Here is a 21,703-nt window from a genome sequence, read left to right on the forward strand (position 1 = left end):
AGGGGCATTATACTGTATGGGGGCATTATACTGCGCGGGGGCAGCTATTTGGCATTATACTGTGTGTGGGAAGCTATTTGGCATTATACTGTGTGTGTGGGGCCGCTATAGTGGCAATATACTGTGTGGGGGTTCTATGGGAGCATGATACTGTGTGGTCTGAACCGGGTGTGTATGGGCAGGAATTGTGCGGGTTAGAGGTGTGGCTTAAAATAAAAAAAATTACGCTACGCACACCGCATCGGTGGACACGTATAGTATGTATGCCGGGAGCTTTCCTTGCATACACACTAAACATACAACACAAAAAAGACGTGTACAGGGCCCAAATTGGTTTATAACCATTACCTTGGGACTTTCAGTAAACTGCTTTTATTTGCCCTGAATGACTTTTTTGCACAGATCATTAAAAATAACTTTGAAGTGGTGGTGTGTAAAAGTCATGGCCTGCTGGGTTTACATTAAGCATTCCTACCTTAAAGCCGGTTTCCATCAAATCATGTAAAATCTTTTGATTTTCAGTCTCAGGCTATGGAGACCTTTGTAGCCTTTTTTTTGGATCATTAAATGTATGTTTTAGGTGATTTCGAAAGTTTATTAATTGTTACTTTTATTTTAAAAAAAATCAATAGTTTTTCAAAAACAGCTTCCATGTATCCTTTATACATAGAAGCTGCATTGTTCGCTATTATCGGAATCCGTCAGTTCAGCTAAAACTTACTTAAAACTTACATAGACAGGATTAGTAAATCTCCCCCAAATGTATTTTAAAGATTATAGAATCATACAATTATATAGTGATCAAGTTTGACTTACTGTATATAAAACTGAGAACACCTCTAATTATGTTTTCTCTTTTATTTTGTGCCCTTTAGGCCTTATTCACACGGCCATGTTCTATCTGTGATATACGGCCATGTATCAGCCGTACATACCGGACTGAATAAAGTTCAGGGAGCCGGACTCCTAGCATCATAGATTTCTATGATTCTAGGAGTCACCGCCTTCCCGCGGGAATACTGTCCCATACTGTAACTATGTTTTCAGTATGGGACAGTAGTCCTGTGGGAAGGCAGTGACTCTCACGTCATCATGGATGACTAAGTTGCTAGGGGTCCGGCTCCCTGAACTGTGTTCTGTCCGGGAAATACGTCTGACATAAGGTCCGTAACTCAAGGACCGACACAGCCGTGTCAGGCAGGCCTTACAGAGATATTGGTATTTTAAGTTTACCAAGGGTCAAGTTACATTTTTATATTTCATTTATATGTTAGTCAGGAATATTTTCTCTCTGGACACTGAGCTTTCTCTACAGCAGCCTTCTTGTTGTTCTTGATTGCTATACGATGTTTGTTTCTATTATAGTTAAAGGGGTTGTCCACCTTCTAACAACTGATGACCTATCCACTGGATAGGTCATCAGTATGTCATCGGTGCGGGTCCGACACCCGGACCCCGCACCGATAAGCCGCTCTGGTGGCCTGCGGGCATCGGATGTTGTGGTGCATAATGCTATGTACGGAGCCCGGAAGCAGTTGGCTCCGTACATAGCATAGCGGCCGTGCTGCAGAACTGCAAGTCTGCTCCTATTCACTTTAATAGATGCAGAGCTGCAGTACTGCAGGTCGGCCGCTATTCCGTGGCCGGAGCCAACTGCTTCCGGCTTGCACGTCCGGTACGGAAGCCACCGGACCAGCTGATCTGTGAAGGGTCTGGGAGTCGAGCCCCCACAGATCATGTACTGATGACCTATCCGGTGGATAGGTCATAAGTTGTCAGAAGCTGGAAAACCTCTTTAATTGTACTTACACATAAAGATCACTAGGTGATGGTGTTGACTCAAACTTAGTTTTACGGAGAGAGGTTGTAAAAAGGTTCTGAACGAATAAGTAAATCAGTACCTTGAGGATTATTCAGAGCTGTTGGCATAATTGTCTCTTTTTTCCCCTTTTTGTAAAGGCTGGTCATGTGATTTTTAAGCATGTGACCCATCCCGTGCCTAGAATAGTATATCAAAACAGGAATATCTGACAGGAATGTCACTTTTGTTAGATGCATACATTGGGAATATTTCCTGACATAAAACTCCAATGGAAAGCTCTGATGTATGCCACTGTATAGACATATAGTGATATATATCGTCCGCAGGCTCACTTTATATTAAAAAAAAGTATACTGTGCTTTACCTATATCTCAAAAATATGTGCCAAAGGGGCAATCTTTACACAAAACATATCCCACAGACGCGATCTGAGACAAATTTCTTTTTTTTACATGTTCAACACACTTGTTTTGCATCCACGGCTCCCATATTCAGTATGATAGGAGCAATATAACAAGGTTCCCCTACTGCAGTTGTCTACAACCTGTGTCTCCTCAAGCTGTTGCAAAACTACAATGCTGAGCATGACCTGAGAGCCTCTGACTGCGAACCCATCCTGGAAGTTGTAGTCTTGAAAAAGCTGGAGAAATACAGGATGGTGACTACTGCTCTACTGAATATGGAAGCTTCGGAGGTGGGAATCCAGTGTTCAGATTCAACAGTATATCATACAGCACAAACTGTAAAATGTAAACTGAAGACAATGCTGCCTGATCTTGGAACAGGAGGTACACTTTAAATCCTGAATAAATAGCGATATGACAATCAAACTATTTCTCTTATAGATCCTTTGATGCTCCAGATGGTGATCAACAGTTGCAGTTACATTCAGGGATTATGATCTCTACCGAAGATTCTCAAATCCTCATCTCCAATCAGAGAGAAGAAGATAATACCAATTTACATGAGAATATGGTAAAGTGAAACTTAAAGCACATCTAAAGTTACAATTTATTGTATAGTTCGGTGGTTATTATGAGTCTCGTTCCCTGATTAGTCAGTGTATAAGTTACGTGTATTTATACATATATAAAAGTATATAGAATAGAAAGTCGCCGCGGCTTAGTGTTAAATTCTTGTATTCTCTAAAACGCGGCAGTGCTTTCGAGTAAAATATAGTATATTAGGATTGTGTCACTGAATCAAATTGCCCGGGTTAAGAACAGCATGATCCTGCTGACAGGTTCTTTTTAACCCTTAGGGGACCCTGGCAATTTTGAACTTGAAGAGGTTTTGTACTTAGTTTGGGTTTGATCAGACACTATACCCCCTTCGTGCATGCTCTGTGACTGGTGTTGCAACTCAGTTGCAGATAATTGTGTTTCTATAAGGAAGGAGTAATTATAAGACTTATCCTTTAAGCCCTTCCCACCGCAGCCACTTTTGGACCAAATGACAGGGCCCCATTTTTAAAATCTGACGTGTGACTTTATCTGGTAAAAACTTTGGAATGCTTTCCCCAACCCAAGCGATTCTGAGAATGTTTTCTCGTGAGACGTTGGATCTTATGTCAGAGGTAAAATTTGGTCGATACATTCAGTGTTTAATTGTGAAAAACACAAAAATTTGGTGAAAAATTGCAAAAATTTGCATTTTTATAAATTTAAATGAATCTGCTTGCAAGGCAGATAGTTATACCACACAAAATAGTTGCTATTTAACATTTCCCATAGGCCTGCTTTAGATTGGCATCGTGTTTTGAACATCCGTTTCATTTTCTAGAACGTTACAAGGCTTAGAACTTTAGCAGCAATTTCTCAAAGCAATTTCTTTAGCAGCAATTTTTTCAAAAGACTATTTTTTTTTTACTCAATAAATTTTTATTGAACATTTTTCCAACATACATAATAACAAACATTTTGCATTCCAGTATTAACAGTGAGAAATACCCGAAAAATCATACAGATATAATCCAACCGATGTCATACCATAAAAAAGAGATAATACAATAAACATGAAATTAAGACCAGCTCTCACATTCAATGTCCCAACCAATAACGGTGGCTCAGACTATAGGAGATACCCTCACGGTGCCTCTCTAATTAGCAAAGTTATAAATGCTACCCAGCCATGGACCCCAATCCCTCTCATACCTATGGATAGAATGCCCCCTATGTGCCATCATTTTCTCATGTGAGCATGTACTGATAATATGGGCAATGATTTCCGTTAATGGGGGAATTGTCTGACTCTACCAACATCGAGTTATTGCTAATTTGGTCGCAATAAATACATGTGCTGCTATTACCCTGTATTCCCCAGGAATGTCTTCAAGGTTTAGAAAGAGCAATGCTAACGAAGGTGTCGGTTCTACTGTAATTCCTGAAATATCCGACAGCAACATAAATGCAGCCTTCCATAAATTTTTAAGTGACGGACAGGCCCATAAAATGTGTAACAGCGTCCCTCTACCCCCACAATTTCTCCAACAATGATGAGAAGCAGTCCCACCATTTTTCAACAGCTTATTCAGCTGTATATGTGTTTATGTTTGTGGGGTGGGATATTTTTGGAGATTTAGGGTGTAATTTTACAATTAGGAGGGCTTTTAAATTATGTATAGGTGATAATGATGTTTCGATTTGCACCCAATGTTGGGAAGCATCTCCCTCCCACCAGTATTTCAATTGTGATACCTGAGTGGACAGATAGTAATGTTGAATATTAGGTAAACTTAATCCACCCTGTTTTTTCCCCTTATTCAATAAACGTGCCGATATGCGCGGTCTCCTTTTTTGCCATACATAAGAGCTTACCAACCTGTGCGCTTTATTGAAAAAGGACAAGGGCATTTTAATCGGCAATGTCCTAAACAGATATAATAACTTCGGAAGTACCAACATTTTAAAGGCCGCAATACGACCTATCCACGAGACTTCATGCATTTCCAATTGTTTCAAATCTAGTTCTATTTGCGCCAACATAGGGCCATAATTGGCCTGATATAACTGTGAGACTTTAGGAGTGATGTTTATTCCTAAGTATTTAATATGCGTTGGTTGCCAGTCTAACGGAAATTTCTCCCGCATATATCCCAGGTCTGACAGTGAGCAGTTCAGGGGTATAGCTTGTGATTTTCCCATATTGACTTTATAAAATGCTAGTTGACCGAAATCCTGAATAATCTCAAATGCAGTTGCTAACGACTTTTCCGGCTGTTCAAGGGTTAATATTATATCATCTGCATAGAGGGAGATGCAGTGAGATCTATCTCCTATTTTTATCCCATGTATGTCATGATGTTGTCTAATAGCCTGAGCCAATGGTTCTATGGACAGGACGAAAATCAAAGGCGATAATGGACAGCCTTGTCTAGTCCTGTTCGTTATCCCGAAGTCCTCGGAAAGCGCACCGTTAACAAACACTTTCGCCGATGGACTGGAGTATAAAGCTTGAATTGCAGATGTAATAGAGCCTTCAAAGCCCATTTCCTCTAAAACCGTGAACACAAATGACCATTTAACCCTATCGAAGGCTTTTTCGGCATCTAGAGTTACCATAACAGCATTAGTTCCTTTTCTGTTTACATAGTCCATAATATTGAGTACTCTCCTGGTGTTTTCCGGGGCCTGTCTACCTTTAACAAATCCAACTTGGTCTCTATTAACAAGTAGTGGTATCATCTCTGCCAAGCGATTTGCCAATACCTTAGCATAAATTTTTAAATCCGAGTTGAGGAGGGAGATGGGCCTAAAATTTTGTGGTGAGTCAGGCGGTTTCCCTGGTTTGGGTAGCGTCACTATCACTGCACTCAGCATTTCCTTTGGAAAAGAACCCTCCGAAATGGCATGTTTTAGGGTTTCAAATAAATGAGGAAGGAGAGACTTTTCAAAAGTTTTATAGTAGATACCAGATAAACCATCAGGTCCAGGAGCTTTATGTATCGGGAGGGAACGAATTATTTTGGATATTTCCCCCTCTGACAAAGGGAGGTTTAAATCTGCCAATTGTTGGGGCGATAAACGTGGAAGCTTTAGATCCTTTAAAAAATCTTTGACAGCCCGTTGAACCGGTTGTGTATTTGCCGTATGTGGTCGCAAATTATAGAGGGATTCATAGTATTCTTTGAATTTTTGTGCAATATCCCCAGGTGAGTATAATTTAGTGTTTCCTATAGGATCTTTAATGAATGGTATCTTACTTTTGATATCTCTGGCCTTTAATCTATGTGCCAAAAGCTTACTGGCTTTATTATCTTGAGAGTAGTATTGTGCTTTGACAGATTGCAGGTTTTTTTCATATTTGTACATCAGACAATCCTTCAATTTAATTCGAAGTTGTCGCAGTTTCTCAGTGTTGGCCAGGGAGGTGTCAGTTTTGTTCAGGGCTTCTACAGTACGTATTTGTGCTATTGTATCATCAAACTGATCCCTTTCCTTCTTTGCTCTATGCCCCCATTTTATAAAGAGGCCTCTCATGTAAGCCTTGTGGGCATTCCATAGCACAAATGGGTCTCGTACAGAATTTACATTTAATAGAAAATATTCCTCTAAGCCTTTGCTCAATTCCTCCCTATACTTAGGATGAGCCATCAGATATGCATTATTTCTCCACAAGAAATGTGCTGGTGAGTTATGGGCTTCATTTACACAAATAGTAATAGCAGCATGATCTGACCATTTAATCAGTTCAATAGAGGATTTTTCCACTTTCTGTAGTAACGAACGCCCTACCAGAAATAGGTCTATGCGAGAATAGGACCCATGTACCGGTGAAAAAAAGGAATAATCTCTTTCCGAATCATGTTGGATACGCCATATATCATACATATCCTCCCTAAGTAAGACAGGAGCTAGAGACTGGGAGTGGGTTCTATGTTCACTCGTGGTATCTAGTGAAGGGTCATGTATGGTATTGAAGTCCCCACAAACTACCAATTCCCCTCTCTTTACTTTGTTAATTTTACGAAATAGTTTATTAAGAAAACGGATTTGGTGTGCATTCGGGGCATAAGCAACCACTATAGTAAATACCACGTTGTTCAATTCTCCTATCTGGATGATATATCTCCCACCCGGATCTAGGAAAGACGCGATAGGGTTGAATGCGACTGTATTTCGTATTGCTAGAAGCACCCCTCTCTGTTTCTTGGTGTGATGAGAGAGAATAACCTTGGAGAATTGAGAATGTTTTACTCTATGTGCATCTTGTTCTAGTAGATGGGTCTCCTGTGCACATAATATGTCGCATTTCAAAGAGAGAGCTTCTCTCCACATATACACTCTTTTATGTGGACTATTTAAACCTTTTACATTTAGAGAAACAAACTTAATCATCGTAATATATTAGGATCTCAACATTGTCCCTTGAACATTGCATGTTGACTTGTATGGAAGGAGAATATAAAGCAATCTAGCCCTGCCGAGACTACTATTGTATACAACCATATGAGTGACCATATATCTGTTATGTTAACCTCACATTTCATCACTTTTCTATTCACGAGAAAACTTAAACATACAAACACACTTGGGTGTCTATTGACTTGTAAAAAAGAGTCGCACCAACCCCACAAACATAAACACATATACAGCTGAATAAGCTGTTGAAAAATGGTGGGACAAATTCTTAGGGCTCGAATCCCAGAGACATGCCAGAACTCCAAACGGCAACCATATTACTTTGTATTCTCGGCTCTTCAGCGGCATAGTCCCTTTCTTGGTGGCACCCTTTGCCACTCCTGCTCCAGGCGAGTGGGGTACCCCCCCCCCCCCCCCGTTCTTCTGTAATCTCAGGAACTGGAAGGTTTTTAGAATGTAGGAACTTTCTTCCTTCCCCTAATGCAGAAATAACTTGCAGTGTTCCATTATGACGAACCAAAATGTTTACAGGGAATCCCCATCTGTACGCGATGCTGTGCTCTCTCAAAATCGCAGTAATTGGGGATAGGTTTTTCCGCATCCGGAGTGTGGCTGGGGATAGATCCGCATAAAACTTAATATGTTGATATGGTGCCGGAATATCTCCCAGTGACCTAACCGCTGCCAATAATGCATCTTTGATGTGGTAATAATGGATCCTGATCAGTACATCTCGGGGTAAAGTGTCCGGAAGGTGTTTCGGACGTGGCACTCTATGTGCCCTATCTATTATAATATCTGTAACTGAACTCGACGGTAGAATAGCCATCATCAGTGCTTGCACATATTTAATAAGATCTGCAGACTGAATATCCTCTGTGATACCTCTGATCTTCACATTATTCCTTCTAGATCTGTCTTCAAGGTCTATGACCTTAGCTTGTAAATTTTCGATTTCTGCAGATAAGTCAGAATGTGACTCTACTAAATTATTGTGAGAGGTAGCGAACTCTCCCATTTTGTGCTCAATATGATGTATCCGCTGCCCCAGGCCTTGTAGTGTAGCTGTAATAGGAGCCAGCAAGGCAGTGAATTCGGTGTGTATGGAGGCACTAAACGCCGTCAACATCTCCTTTATCAGAGTGCCCGATGCCGGACCATCAGTAGTGGGTATGTCCCCGATTACCTTTATCATTGAAGACGACCCCCGGGATTGAGAGCCTCTCTCTCTTACCTTTGGTTCTCGTCGTGCCTGCCCCTGTATCTTAGGACGCCGCGCCTCCGGGCTTTGTGAAGGGGAAGATGGCGTCGACCGCATGGCGTCTTCATCGCCGACTTCCTCCAGGAAATCCGCTGCCAGAGGACTGTATCTGGACCCTGGAATTATCTTCTGCGCAACTCCCCGAGAGTCCGCTAAGGTGAGTGGCGATCCTTTGCCATTTTGGTGAGAAGCAGAGGAACGCGGCGAGGTTGTTTTTCCCGGGCTTAAAGTGGAAGGATAGGTAGTGAGGCCAGCAGCCCCATCCTCTCCCTCACGATCTGCCTTGTTGTTTAAGGCTTCTCTTGCCTCTCGTCATCATGAGTGCTATGTCTGCTCTTTAGATCTCCACGAGATTATTAGAAGAGCCTTGCGTTGTAATTAGCTTTATCTTTGCCGGAGCTCCGAAATCAAGCTGCCATCTCTCTCGGCTGCCTCAAAAGACTATTTTAACAGGGACCAGTTCAGTTCTGAAGTGGCTTTGAGGGGTCCATAGAATACAAACCCCCATAAATCACCCCATTTTAAAAACTGCACCCCTCAAAGTATTGAAAACATCATTTAGAAAGTTTCTTAACCTTTTAGGTGTTTCACAAGAATTAAGGCAAAGTAGAGGTGAAATTTACAAATTTCCTTTTTTTTTTTGCAGAAATTCGTTTTCAATCCATTTTATTTTAAGGTGTTACCAGAGAAATGCAACTCAATATTTATTGCCCAGATTCTGCAGTTTTTAGAAATATCCCACATGTGGCACTAATGCTGGGTTCACACGAGCATGTTACGTCCGTAATGGACGGAACGTATTTCGGCCGCAAGTCCCGGACCGAACACACTGCAGGGAGCCGGGCTCCTAGCATCATAGTTATGTACGATGCTAGGAGTCCCTGCCTCTCCGTGGAACTACTGTCCCGTACTGTAAACCTGATTACAGTACGGGACAGTTGTCCTGCAGCGAGGCAGGGACTCCTAGCATCGTACATAACTATGATGCTAGGAGCCCGGCTCCCTGCAGTGTGTATGGACGTAACATGCCCGTGTCAACGTAGCCTTACTGTACTGAAGAACAGGCCTCAGAAGCAAAGGAGCACCTAGTGGATTTTGGGGCCTTTTTTTATTAGATTATATTTTAGGCATCATGTTAGGTAGGAAGAAGTCTTGTGGTACCAAAATAAAGGAAACGCCCCAAAAGTGACCCCATTTTGGAAACTACACCCCTCAAGAAATTCATCTAGGTTTGTAGTGAGCATTTTAACCCCACAGGTGTTTCATAGATTGTTTTTAGATTTGGGCCGTGAAAATGAAAAAATTTATTTTTTTCCAAATAAAATAGAGGTTTTTTTTAATTTCCACAAGAACTAAAGGAAAAAAAGCACCCCAACATTTATAAGCAATATCCCATATGTGGTCATAAACGGCTGTGTGGACACATGGCAGACCTCAGAAGACCAGGAGCGCCATTTGGCTTTTGGAGCTCAAGTTTAGCGGGAATGGTTTGCGTCGGCCATGTAGCATTTGCACAGCCCCTGAGGGGACAAAACAGTGGAACCCCCCCCCACAAGTGACCCCATATGGGAAACTACACCCCTCATGGAAATGTTTTCGGGGTATAGTGAGTATTTTGACTACGCAGGTCTTTTGCAGAAATTATTGCAAATAGGCCGTGAAAATGAAAATGAAAATATAATTTTTTTCAATAAAATGTAGGTTTAACTATTTTTTTTTATTTCCACAAGAACTAAAGAAGACAAAAGCACCCCAACATTTGTAGAGCAGTTTCTCTCGAGTACAACAAAACCCCATATGTGGTCCTAAAGCTGTTTGGACACACGGCAGGGCTAAGAAAGGAAGGAGCGCAATTTGACTTTGGGAGCTCAAATTTAGCTGGAATAGTTTGCGGAGGCAAGCCACATTTGCAAAGCTTCTGAAGGGACAAAACAGTGGAAACTACCACAAGTGACCCCATTTGGGAAGCTACGCACCTCAATAAAATTATCTAGGGGTATAGTGAGCATTTTGGCCTCACAGATTTTTTGCATAAATTATTGGAAGTAGGTTGTGAAAATCAAAATCAAAATTTTTTTCAATAAAATGTAGGTTTAGCTAATTTTCACAAGAACGAAAGGAGAAAAACACCCCAACATTCGTAGAGCAGTTTCTCCCGAGTACAACAATACCCCATATCTGGTCATAAACGGCTGTTTGGACACGCGGCAGGGCTCAGAAGGGAAGGAGCGCCATTTGACATTTGGAGCTCAAATCTACCTGGAATAGTTTGCAGAGGCCATGTCGCATTTGCAAAGCCCATGAGGGGACAATACATTGGAAACAAAAAATTAAAATTTTCTAATAATTTGTTGCTTTAGGCCAAAATGTTTTAATTTTATTTAGAGGTAATAGGAGAAATATCACCCCACAATTTGTGACAACATTTCTCCCCAGTACAGCAATACCACATATGTGGTCATAAAACGCTATTTGAGTATATGGCAGGGCTTAGAAAATAAAGAGCACCATGCAACATTTGAGGCCTATTATGGTGGTATTTACTGCCCTGTGTCATGAAAACAGAGACTCTGGGGTGTCAAAATATTAGAAACCCCAGAAAAGTGACCCCATTTTGGAAACTAAACCCCTAAAAGAATTAATCTAGAGGTATAGTGAGAAATTTTAGATTGTAAAGTAACACCCTTCAAGGTATTCATCTAAGGCAGTGGTGGGGAACATTTTTTCTGCCAAGGGCAATTTGTATATTTATAACATCATTCGCGGGCCATACAAAATTATCAACTTAAAAATGAGCCTGCTATATTTGGTCAAAACATTTAATTAACTCACCCCTAATGTGATGGCTGGAACTACTTCTCTTTGGAGCGGCGTGTGATGTTAGCCGGTATTGATGATGTTGCTACTGCGTCGGTCAGTCTGGAGAGCAGTCGACTCTTTGGTAAGTTTTGAAAAGAAATGCTCGCAACAGTAAGGCTACATATATAAGAGCCTAAAGAATAAACTAGTCCAGAGCCATTTCAAAGTAGAACCTCTTGAGAAATGCTGGCTTAATAGGAAGCCTTTGGGGACATTCAGATGTGGCAGATGTATGTACATGGGAGAGACCCCAAAGTTATGAAATTCCAAGTGATACAGCAGATGGAACCAAATCCAAGAGGCGGAAACTGGGACAAATTACTACTATAAATAGAATGCTGTGACAGGATGCGATCAGTAGCCCCAGAAGACCTAAATGGAAATTTTAAGTATGCATGCTCTCTCTAGATAGGGATCTGGAATAAAATCAGAAATTAATAAAAATATTGTCAGGAGATATAGCTGATGACCACGAATGACCCCTTATAGCTAGATGTATATATATATATATATATATATATATATATATATATATATATATACCGTGTTCCAAATTACTATGCAAATGTTATTTTTCCGTGATTTTCCTAAATAGTCAATACAAATGACAGTCAGTATAATCTTCAAGCCACCAACCGTTGGAGTATAATGCAAATTTTATTGAACAAATCTCCTAATGATAACAGATTTTTTTTTAGAAGTAAAAAACTCAAAATGCACGGTTTCAAATTATTATGCACAACAGAGATCAAAACATTTTAAAGGTTGTAAAGAGAACTAAAATGGTAATTTGTTGAATGTCTATTCACAATCTCTGCACTTCGTTACTCTGTCTGTGGTAGTTACAGCAGAGGACGCGTAATCTCGTTGTAACCTGTCATTTACCACGTAATCTCGCGAGATTACACGTCCTCTGCTGTAACTACCACAGTCAGAGTAACGAAGTGCAGAGATTGTGAATAGACATCCCGTGGAATGTCTATTCACTGTCTAAACACTTCAGTATTGTTAATGTGTAAGTATAAGACAGCACATAAGGATCTAGCAGGATCCCTATGCGCTGACTAAATGAATGGAGAGGAATGCATGATGCTGATTGGTCAGCGTCATACACTTCCCTGTACAACGCCCACTTGGTCTAAAGTAAAAGTATGCCCACTTGGGCATTAAGCAACTCATTAGCATAAATCTAAAAACGCTAATAAAGTGGTAAAAATAGATCGTTTTTTTTTAAATAAAAAGCATTACTGTGACCTACATTATAGCGCCAATCTCCTTATGTAGGAGATAGGGCACTTATAATGTGGTGACAGAGCCTCTTTAACAAGGGATAAATGAACACGCTAGATACAATAATTAATGGGACTCAAATAAAAGGGGACAATCTTTGAGATAAGAAAAGTACTGTTACGATACTCAAGATAACTGTAATTTCGGCACACCATGAGTGTCAAAAGAATGAGCCAATAGGGGGCACACATAAAAAATCCCCATGACGACGATTGGAGACTCAGCCTATTGAAGGACAGTTAATCACGGAGAGAGGGGGATAACTCATACACACATCCCTGTTGATTGGCTATCCGATGGTCAAGCCCCCGGATGGGCAGGTTCTTGAGGCATACAAAACACGCAAGATCTTTGCGCCCGCTGCCACTGACAAACTAAAATTGTTGAACCGCAACTCTGCACGCCTCCCTGATGAGCCAAAATAGATTGGTGAATCGCGTAGGAGCAAGAGTCACAGTGTTAGGGAAACAATAGAAGAAGACGATACGGATAGGTTCCAGCGGTAATAGGATCGTTCTTTTCAGAACAGCTGCCCAGCAGTATTACCCAATACAGGGCTAGTTAAGTTTATTTATAGGGGATAAATATAGAACCACTGTGCGATCCTCACAAAATATACAGACCCTATAATCAGCAGAAAATCTAACAGAACCATATCCCATTGTCCATGTAAAAAAGATATTTATGTTGTATGCCAGTTTGTGAAACTCAAGTAAATGTGTGTTATTCCACATCTTATCAGCTCATTAAAGGCTAAGTTTTATAATTACTCCTTCCTTATAGAAACGCAATTTGAGAAAATGTAAGGAATAACGGGAACAAGCCCTGAATCTGGGAATTACACTAATTCAATTGCAGATAAGCCTCATTCACTTAAATGCGGCTAAGCTGCGATACCATACACATCCCAGGAGAATTGCGCTGTGTCTGATAAAAAGATTTGCATGTCTCGGCCCACTATCCCCCAATGGGGATTTGTTTCTTTGTTGTGTGGATATGTGATGTTAGTGATCATGTGAATACCTTCCGTTTCAAGAAGGCCTTGGTTTACACTTTAAAAAGGGGTAGAATGCTTGACCAGAACACATTTGCATCTTTTTGCACACCAGCACTTCTGCAAATAGCAGAAATTGATATTACTAGTTAGGACCTAAAGTGTATACCTATTATATCCCCTGAAGATTAGGGCTTGCTCTGTGTCGTGTGTTTCAACTCCGTTTCAGCTAAGCCTCGTTCACTTGGATGCGGCTAAGCTGCAATACCATACACCGCTTATGGACAAGAGTCTCGCGGAGTCTGATAAAATTCCAAAGAGGCGCCAACGCAAGATACAGCTTCTATGTATCCAGGATACATATAAGCTGTATCTTAAAAAGTTCTACTTTTTTTTTAATAAAAAACTATTTAAATAAAAAAGTGTTGAAAGGTTTACATAGCCTTTAAGAGCAGTGGTATCTTCTTTCTCATAACTGTGTGGGTCCCAGCAGCTGGACCCCTACCCGGCAACTTTAGAATAACAGGAATATGTGGATTAGTTGTGGGGTGAATCATAGGGCCGATACAGATTTTACATAAAACATTGTTTGACCCTAGCTCAGACTACTTTCATATACTTTCCCATCCCTGGTAATTAAGTTTGTTGTGTGAGAACTGTACACTTCTAATCAAGTAGAGGGTGTGACACAACTCATTAAAAACAGAATAGCAGAGCTACCAACACTGTTACTATGATTCATTTTGCAGCATGTTTTGGATAGAATCTCATGCTTTTTGTGGAATTTCTTAATATCTGCTGGGTGTTTCTAAACATCAACCCTGTTGTTCTGTTGATTCTGTTGGAGCACAGATTCTATTCTACTTATAGTCTGGGATGTCTTTCATGGTAGAATAATACCACTCAAAATTGTAAATGATACTTTGGGTATACTGTATATAGATAAATCTGCTTTCGGAAGACTACTTTGCCATCTAGATCTAGAAAGAAGGTAACTCACACAGGAAACATGTTTTCCGGCACCCAAAACTTTGTAGCTTTTACTAAAGTGATAACATTTTATATAATACAATCTTAAGAAAGTTGTGATGTGCGAAAGGGCTCCATCATTCATAGAGATCAGACTGCTGTGTCTATACCAAGAGGTTTTTTAATTGAAAATACTTTAATACAATCAAGCATCATACATACACTATACTGCAACACAGCACAAGCTATAAAGCCATATACAATAAATAATTCCATTCATTGTACATAGCATGACAGTATAATATAAAGCACAGGCCTCCCTACAATATACATAACACCACATGCTACACTAGCATTCTTACATACTAAAATGTAACAAGTCAAACAATATTGCATTACAGTCATGATGAAGTTAGGGAGTGGGAAGAAGGGTATAGGGAGGGGACCTCACAGGCCCGAAGCTTTATTGAGAGGCAGACACATAAATGGGAGAGAGGGAAGGAGATGGGAGTTAATCCTCTTATTTATCGACGTCCAGACTGTCCAAGATGGAATAGTTTCTAAGCAGGCTGTGAATCAGCCTGCAGCAGTCCAGGACATACATGCTCTTCCTTCATAAATAAGGTGATTCCTGGTTAGCCATAAAGCGTCCTTAAATCAGCTCATAAGGTCTCCTGGATTGCCTCAACAGTTTGGTCCCCAAAATATAGTCTGTAAAGTACTGCATGGTACGACAGGCTGTTTCTGGGTACAGAGTCTCTTAGTTCATGTTCTAGGGCATCAAACAGACTCTGTGCAAACGGTTGCTTCAAAAAGATGTGTAAAGTGGTTTCCTCCGTGAAACGGCACCTTGGGCAGTCCCAGACCTCCCTGAATTGTCCATGAGAATGTTCTAGGATATGTGTTAAAGGCTCGCTGTCACTGAAGGGCCATTAAAATAAAAAAGGTTAGCAAAGTTATGGTGAGGCGGGCTTAAAGGACCCAAACAGGGCCGGTCCTAGGGGTGTGCGACCTGTGCCATTGCACAGGGCGCATCACTCCAACAGGTGGAAGGGGGCTCTGCGCTGGCTCCCTTCCCCTGCTTGTTTCAGAAGCGCCACGCCACATCGACGCCACATCCAATATATCTATGTCCGTAGGACGCAGATACTATTGAACACTATAGCAGAGCAGGGAGGTATCTCCCTGCTCTGCTATCTACTAGCGCCACTGTAGCTCCCTGGAGGAGCGGAATCCCCATATGGCCGGGGATTCTGCTTCTGGACGGAGCTCTTGATGTCTCTGTCCATATATGGACAGTGACATCAGGGGCAACTCCTAAAGCGGAATCTGTTGCTGATGCTGTGACCGGGGATTCCACTCCAGGAGAAGCCCTTAGCGTCACTGTCCATAAACGGACAGAGAAGTCAGGGGCTTCTCCTGGAGTGGAATCCACGATGCTCTGACCATGCTGTCACCGTAAATTCCACTTCAGGAGAAGCCCCTGATGTCACTGTCCATAAATGGACAGAGACGTCAGGGGCTTCTCCTGGAGTGGAATCCCTCGGTCATAGCTGCTGTAGATTGCGCCACTGTAGCTCCCTGAAGGAGCGGAATCCCCCTGTGGCTGGGGATTCCACTCCTGGACGATGCGCTTGAAGTCCCTGTCCAAATATGGACAGTGACATCAGGGGCAACTCCTGAAGCGGAATCCCCATCCACAGCGTTGCTGACGCTGTGACCGGGTATTCCACTCCAGGAGAAGCCCCTGACGTCGGTCTGTGTGGCACTACCTACAAGGGGGCTGTGTGGCACTACCTACAAGGGGGCTGTGTGGCACTGCCTACAAGGGGGCTGTGTGGCACTACCTACAGGGGCTGTGTGGCACTACCTACAAGGGGGCTGTGTGGCACTACCTACAAGGGGGCTGTGTGGCACTATCTCCAGGTGGCTGTGTGGCGCTATCTACAGGGCGATCTGTAAGTGGCGGGCTGGTGGTCATTTTAGTGTGAGTGGCGGACTGATGGTCATTTAACTGTGAGTTGGGGGCTGATGGTTATTTTACTGTGAGTGGCGAGATGATGGTTATTTTACTGTGAGTGAGGAGCTGATGGTAATTTTACTGTGAGTGGGGGGCTGATGATCATTTTACTATGAGTGGGGGCTGATGGTCATTTTACTGTGAGTGGGAGGCTGATGGTCATTTTACTGTGAGTGGGGGGGCTGGTGGTCTTCAAGTGATTTCCACCTCTGACCTCTAATTGAAATTAATGGGAGGCACTCCTTTGCAGTGCTTTTTTGCATGCGTCTTTTGTATTTGCTTCAACGGCTTAAAAAAAAGTCAAATAACACTGTCAATTCAAAATTTTGAGGCAGATTTTTTCTGCCTCCAAAAAACGCTGTGTGAACATACCCTAAGAGTGTAGTGCTTGTTTTTAACCGGTCTCTGTCTTCCTCAACAATTTTTGGTAGGGGTGCCTTGAGGAAATGTTTTTTTACAGTGGTGCCTCGAGTCCGAAAAGGTTGGGAAACTCTGTACTAGCCTACATGATCACGCCGGCCTGCGTAAAGACCCCGTCGTGGAGCAGCTTAGTTCGTTGTGCAAACAGGGCCTAGGTGAGTAAAACATTTTTTGAGGGGTGCAATGTCTACAAGGGGAAGGTGGGGGGCTGTATGCCACTGATTACAAGGGGGAGGTGGGGGGCTGTATGGCACTGTCTACATGGGGGAGGTGGGGGCTGTATGGCACGATCTGCAAGGGGGAGGTGGGAGGATGTATGGCACTGTCTACAAGGCGGAGATGGGGGATTATGGCACTGTCTGCAGGGGAGAACTATCTACAAGGGGATGCTGTGTGTGGCAGCCAGGGGAGGGGGCATTATACTGTGTGGAGGCCACTTAGCGGACATTATACTGTGTAAGGGCACTAAATCGGGCAATATACTGTGTGGGCACAATTAGAGGACAAAATACTGTGTCCTTGAAGGGGTTATAATATATTATATTATTAAATATTATTATTACACTCTATGGGGGGCACTAAAGGGGCATTATACTGTGTGGGGGAACTATATAGGGCATTATACTATGGGGGCACTATACTTTTTTATGGGGAATTTTTTTTATGATGGGGTGGGGCGCCAAAAGATAATTTTGCACGGGGCGCCATCTATCCTAAGGCCGGCCCTGGACCCAAACACCCCCTATCTCAAGCAATCTGGCATACAAGTCCTTCTGAAAACTTGCTCTCTTCAACTTCCAGATACAACCTATTAAATACAGAGCCATTTATTCCAATTTACATATAGCTATTTCAGGCTTTCTTGTTACCCAACTTGGATTAGTGCTCCCCAAGCCCGACGTCCATAGAGCCATGATTTACATATATTGTACTTATAAGCTCAAAACTGCCATATGCAAGTTGGAATAAATGGATTTGTGCTTATTACGCTGTATCTGTACTATACAACAGCAGTTCTGGCTGTACAGCTGGCCACTATGGGCAAAAAGCAACAATTTGCATGTCCCTGCCCTCGCTCCAAGAATGAGAATTTGTTTCTTTGTTGTGTGGATATGACAGAAGTGAGCATGTGAATACTTCTATTTTTGCCTCCAGCATTGCATGTCTTCCCTAATTTTTGGTTATTATATGTCTATGTTTATGTGAACAGAATTATTATTTATACCCTTCGTATGTAGCTCATTTTTTAGTATTCGGATATGCATTCTACAGTCTGTTTTGCCCCAATCACATGTTGACATTTATATCTGGCATCTGAATATTAGTTAATATTACAGCATATGTCAAATTGAATTAGTAGTTAGAAATATCCTCCATGTTCTGTATTGTGAAAGTCATGACATAGTTGCTTTTAACAAGATCATTGTCTTGCACAACTTCCTATTGCAAATGTAATCGTGAAGAATTATGGTGTCACTAATGGGTGCAGCTCATCTTATTGACCATGTAAAACACTATTAATTATACTGCTGCTCCCTAATTTTCAATTATTATTCAACACTTCCTTAGCAAAGTATTATTGCAAATATACATTGGCAGGTATTTGACCTGGAACTTTTTTTTCACATACCGTTACTTTTTGTCACTAGAAAACAATAAATTATTTGGAGATTTGTAATAAATGTGATAAGGCTATGGTGCTCTGTTACTTGAATGCAGAGTACTGTTTCTTTTGTTACACAACCCCCCCCCCCCCACAGCCCCCCCCCACCAACACTCACCTGTAAAACATCTGCTGTATGTTACCACCACAAGGGCATCTACAGTTTAAAGAGGCTCTGTCACCAGATTATAAAATCCCTATTTCCTATTGAATGTAATCGGCGCTGCAATGTAGATAACAGCAAAGTTTTTTTTAAAACGATCATTTTTGCCCAAGTTATGAGCAATTTTATATTTATGCAAATTAGCTTTTCAATGGACAACTGGGCGTGTTTTCTCGTTTTACCAACTGGGCATGTATTGTGTTTTTACCAACTGGGCGTGTATTGTGTTTTTACCAACTGGGCGTTGTGAATAGAAGTGTATAATGCTGACAAATCAGCATCATACACTTCTCATCGTTCCCACCCAGCTTCTTTCACAGCAGACACAGAGTGACGTCACCCACAGGTCCTTCAACCTTGTCGTCGGACAAAGAAGATACATCGGCTCCAGGCATCCAAAAGGTTAATATGCTCGTCTCTAGGGAGTTTACTATGCTTACCTGCACACGGTGATGCTGCTGCAGATTCAACTGTACTCTGACGCCTGGAGCTGATGTGTCTTCTCTCTTCCGACGCCAAGGTAAAATGAAAAAACACGCCCAGTTGTCCATTGAAAAGCTCATTTGCATAAATATAAAATTGCTCATAACTTGGGCAAAAATGATCGTTTTTAAAAAAAAATAAACTTTGCTGTTATCTACATTGCAGCGCTGATCACATTCTATAGGAAATAGGGATTAGATAATCTGGTGACAGAGCCTCTTTAAGCAGCTATTGGCCTGAATAGGAGTCACACAATGATTAGCCTTCTAGTGGTAGAAACAGGTAGTCCTGATTTTTAAAATTGTGTTTGTGGAAGAACAGAATAACAGTTCTTTGTACTAAAAAAAACCATTATGGCCTTATCAAGTAAATTGTAATTGTACGTAGACTTTAAGAGAAGAACCATCATCTTATTTACATATTTTAACTTGTAGTCTAACTTAGAGCAAGGCTACGTGCCCACACGCAAGTCGTTGAAGTCCTGGAATTTTATCGGGATTCACGATTCACTGTTTATCCCTCAAGTGAAGTCCCATATACACTGACCTATTATCGTTATGAAATGCTGGTTTCCCAGTAATCATAACAACAAATTGCCACTGTGTATAAAGAAGATCAACATTAACCCCTTAAAGACAGTCTGATTTGAGCTTGTGGACACAGTCGATTTTTTTCAAATCGGACGTATTACTTTATGTGGGAATAACTTTGGAATGCTTTTATTTATGCAAGCGATTCTGAGATATTTTTTTCTCTTGACACATTGTACTTTATGCTAGTGGTAAAATTTGGTTGATACATTTAGTGCTTATTTGTAAAAAAAACACCAAAATTTTGAGAAAATGTGCAAAAATTTGCATTTGTCAAAATTTAAATGTATCTGCTTGTAAGACAGACAGTTATACCACACAAAATAGTTACGAATTAACATTTCCAATATGTCTACTTTATATTGGCATTGTTTTTTAGAAAGTCAATAAATTTTTCTAGGATATTACAAGGCTTAGAACTTTAACAGCTACTTCTTACATGTTAAAGAAAACTTCCAAATACTATTTATTTTTTTAGGAGCCAGTTCAGTTCTAGTGGCTTGGATGGCCCTATATATTAAAAATTCCCCATAAATCACCCCATTTTAAAACCTGCACCCCACAAAGTATTTAAAACAGTATTTAGAATGTTTCTTAACCCTTTTGGCAATTCACAGGAATTATAGCAAAGTGGAGGTAAAATGTATAAATTAAATTTTGAAATAAATTTTTAATCCATTTTTTTTCTGTAACACAAAAAGTTTTCCCAGAGAAATGCAACTCAGTATTTATTGCCCAGATTCTGCAGTTTTTAGAAGTATCGCACATGTGGCCTTAGTGTGCTAATGGACTGAAACACAGGCATCAGAAGCAAAGGAGCACCTGGTGGATTTTAGGGCCTTCTTTTTATTAGATTATATTTTAGGCACCATGACAGGTTTGAAGAGGTCTTGTACTGCCAAAACATAGGAACCACCCCCAAAAAGACACCATTTTGGAAACTACAGCCCCAAGGAATTCAAGTCGGGGTATAGTGAGAATTTTGACCCCATATTTTTTTGCTGAAATCATTGGAATTAGATTGTGAAAATGAAAATCTCTATTTTCTCTCATAAAATGAAGTTTTAGCACAAATATTTTTATAAGGAATAAAGGAGAAAATGCAAGCGAACGTTTGTATAGCAAATTTTCCTGAGTACGTTAATACCCCATAAACTGCTGTTTGGGCACACGGCATGGCTCAGAAGGGAAGGAGCGCCATTTGGCTGGTGGAGTTTAAATTTTGCTGGAATGGTTTTTGGGTGCCATGTCATATTTGCAAAGCCCCTTAGGGAACAAAAGTGACGCCACTTGGGAAGCTACACCCCTTAAGAAATTTATCTAGGGTATATTAAGCATTTAGACCCTACAGGTCTTTTGTAGAAATTATTGGAAATAGGCCATGAAAATTTATATCTTTCCACTAAAATGTTGAATTTTTTCCTTTTCTGTTTCAATATGTCTTTATTAAATTTTTTCCTTTTCACAAGGCATAAAGGAGAAAAAACACCACAACATTTGTAAAGCAATTTCTTCCGAGTACGGCAATACCCCATATGTGGTCATAAAATGCTGTTTGAACACACGGCAGGGCTCAGAAATGCAGGAGAACTATTTGGCATTCAATTTTGCTGGATTGGTTTACGGGCGCCAGGTCACATTTGGTACCAGAAACCCCCGAGAAGTGAACCCATTTTGGAAATCACACCTATTATTCTCAAAGCATTTATAATTTGCCTGAACATATGGCAGGACTCAGCAGTGAAAGAGCACCATGCGCATTTGAGGCCTATTTTAGTGATCACATTTGCACAGCTCTTAGGTAAAATG

General features: G+C 41.0%; 1 protein-coding gene across 1 annotated transcript in view; it reads left to right on the forward strand.

Moving 5' to 3' along the window:
• Nucleotides 1-21,703, forward strand: part of CRYBG1 (crystallin beta-gamma domain containing 1) — a 333,831-nt gene that overhangs the window by 91,160 nt on the left and 220,968 nt on the right. The window contains exon 2 of the mRNA XM_075862225.1: nt 2,668-2,797. Coding sequence (XP_075718340.1) covers nt 2,668-2,797 — 130 coding nt within the window. The remainder of the gene's footprint in view (nt 1-2,667; nt 2,798-21,703) is intronic.

This window comes from Rhinoderma darwinii, chromosome 4 (assembly GCF_050947455.1).
Source record: "Rhinoderma darwinii isolate aRhiDar2 chromosome 4, aRhiDar2.hap1, whole genome shotgun sequence".
Lineage (NCBI taxonomy): Eukaryota > Metazoa > Chordata > Amphibia > Anura > Rhinodermatidae > Rhinoderma > Rhinoderma darwinii.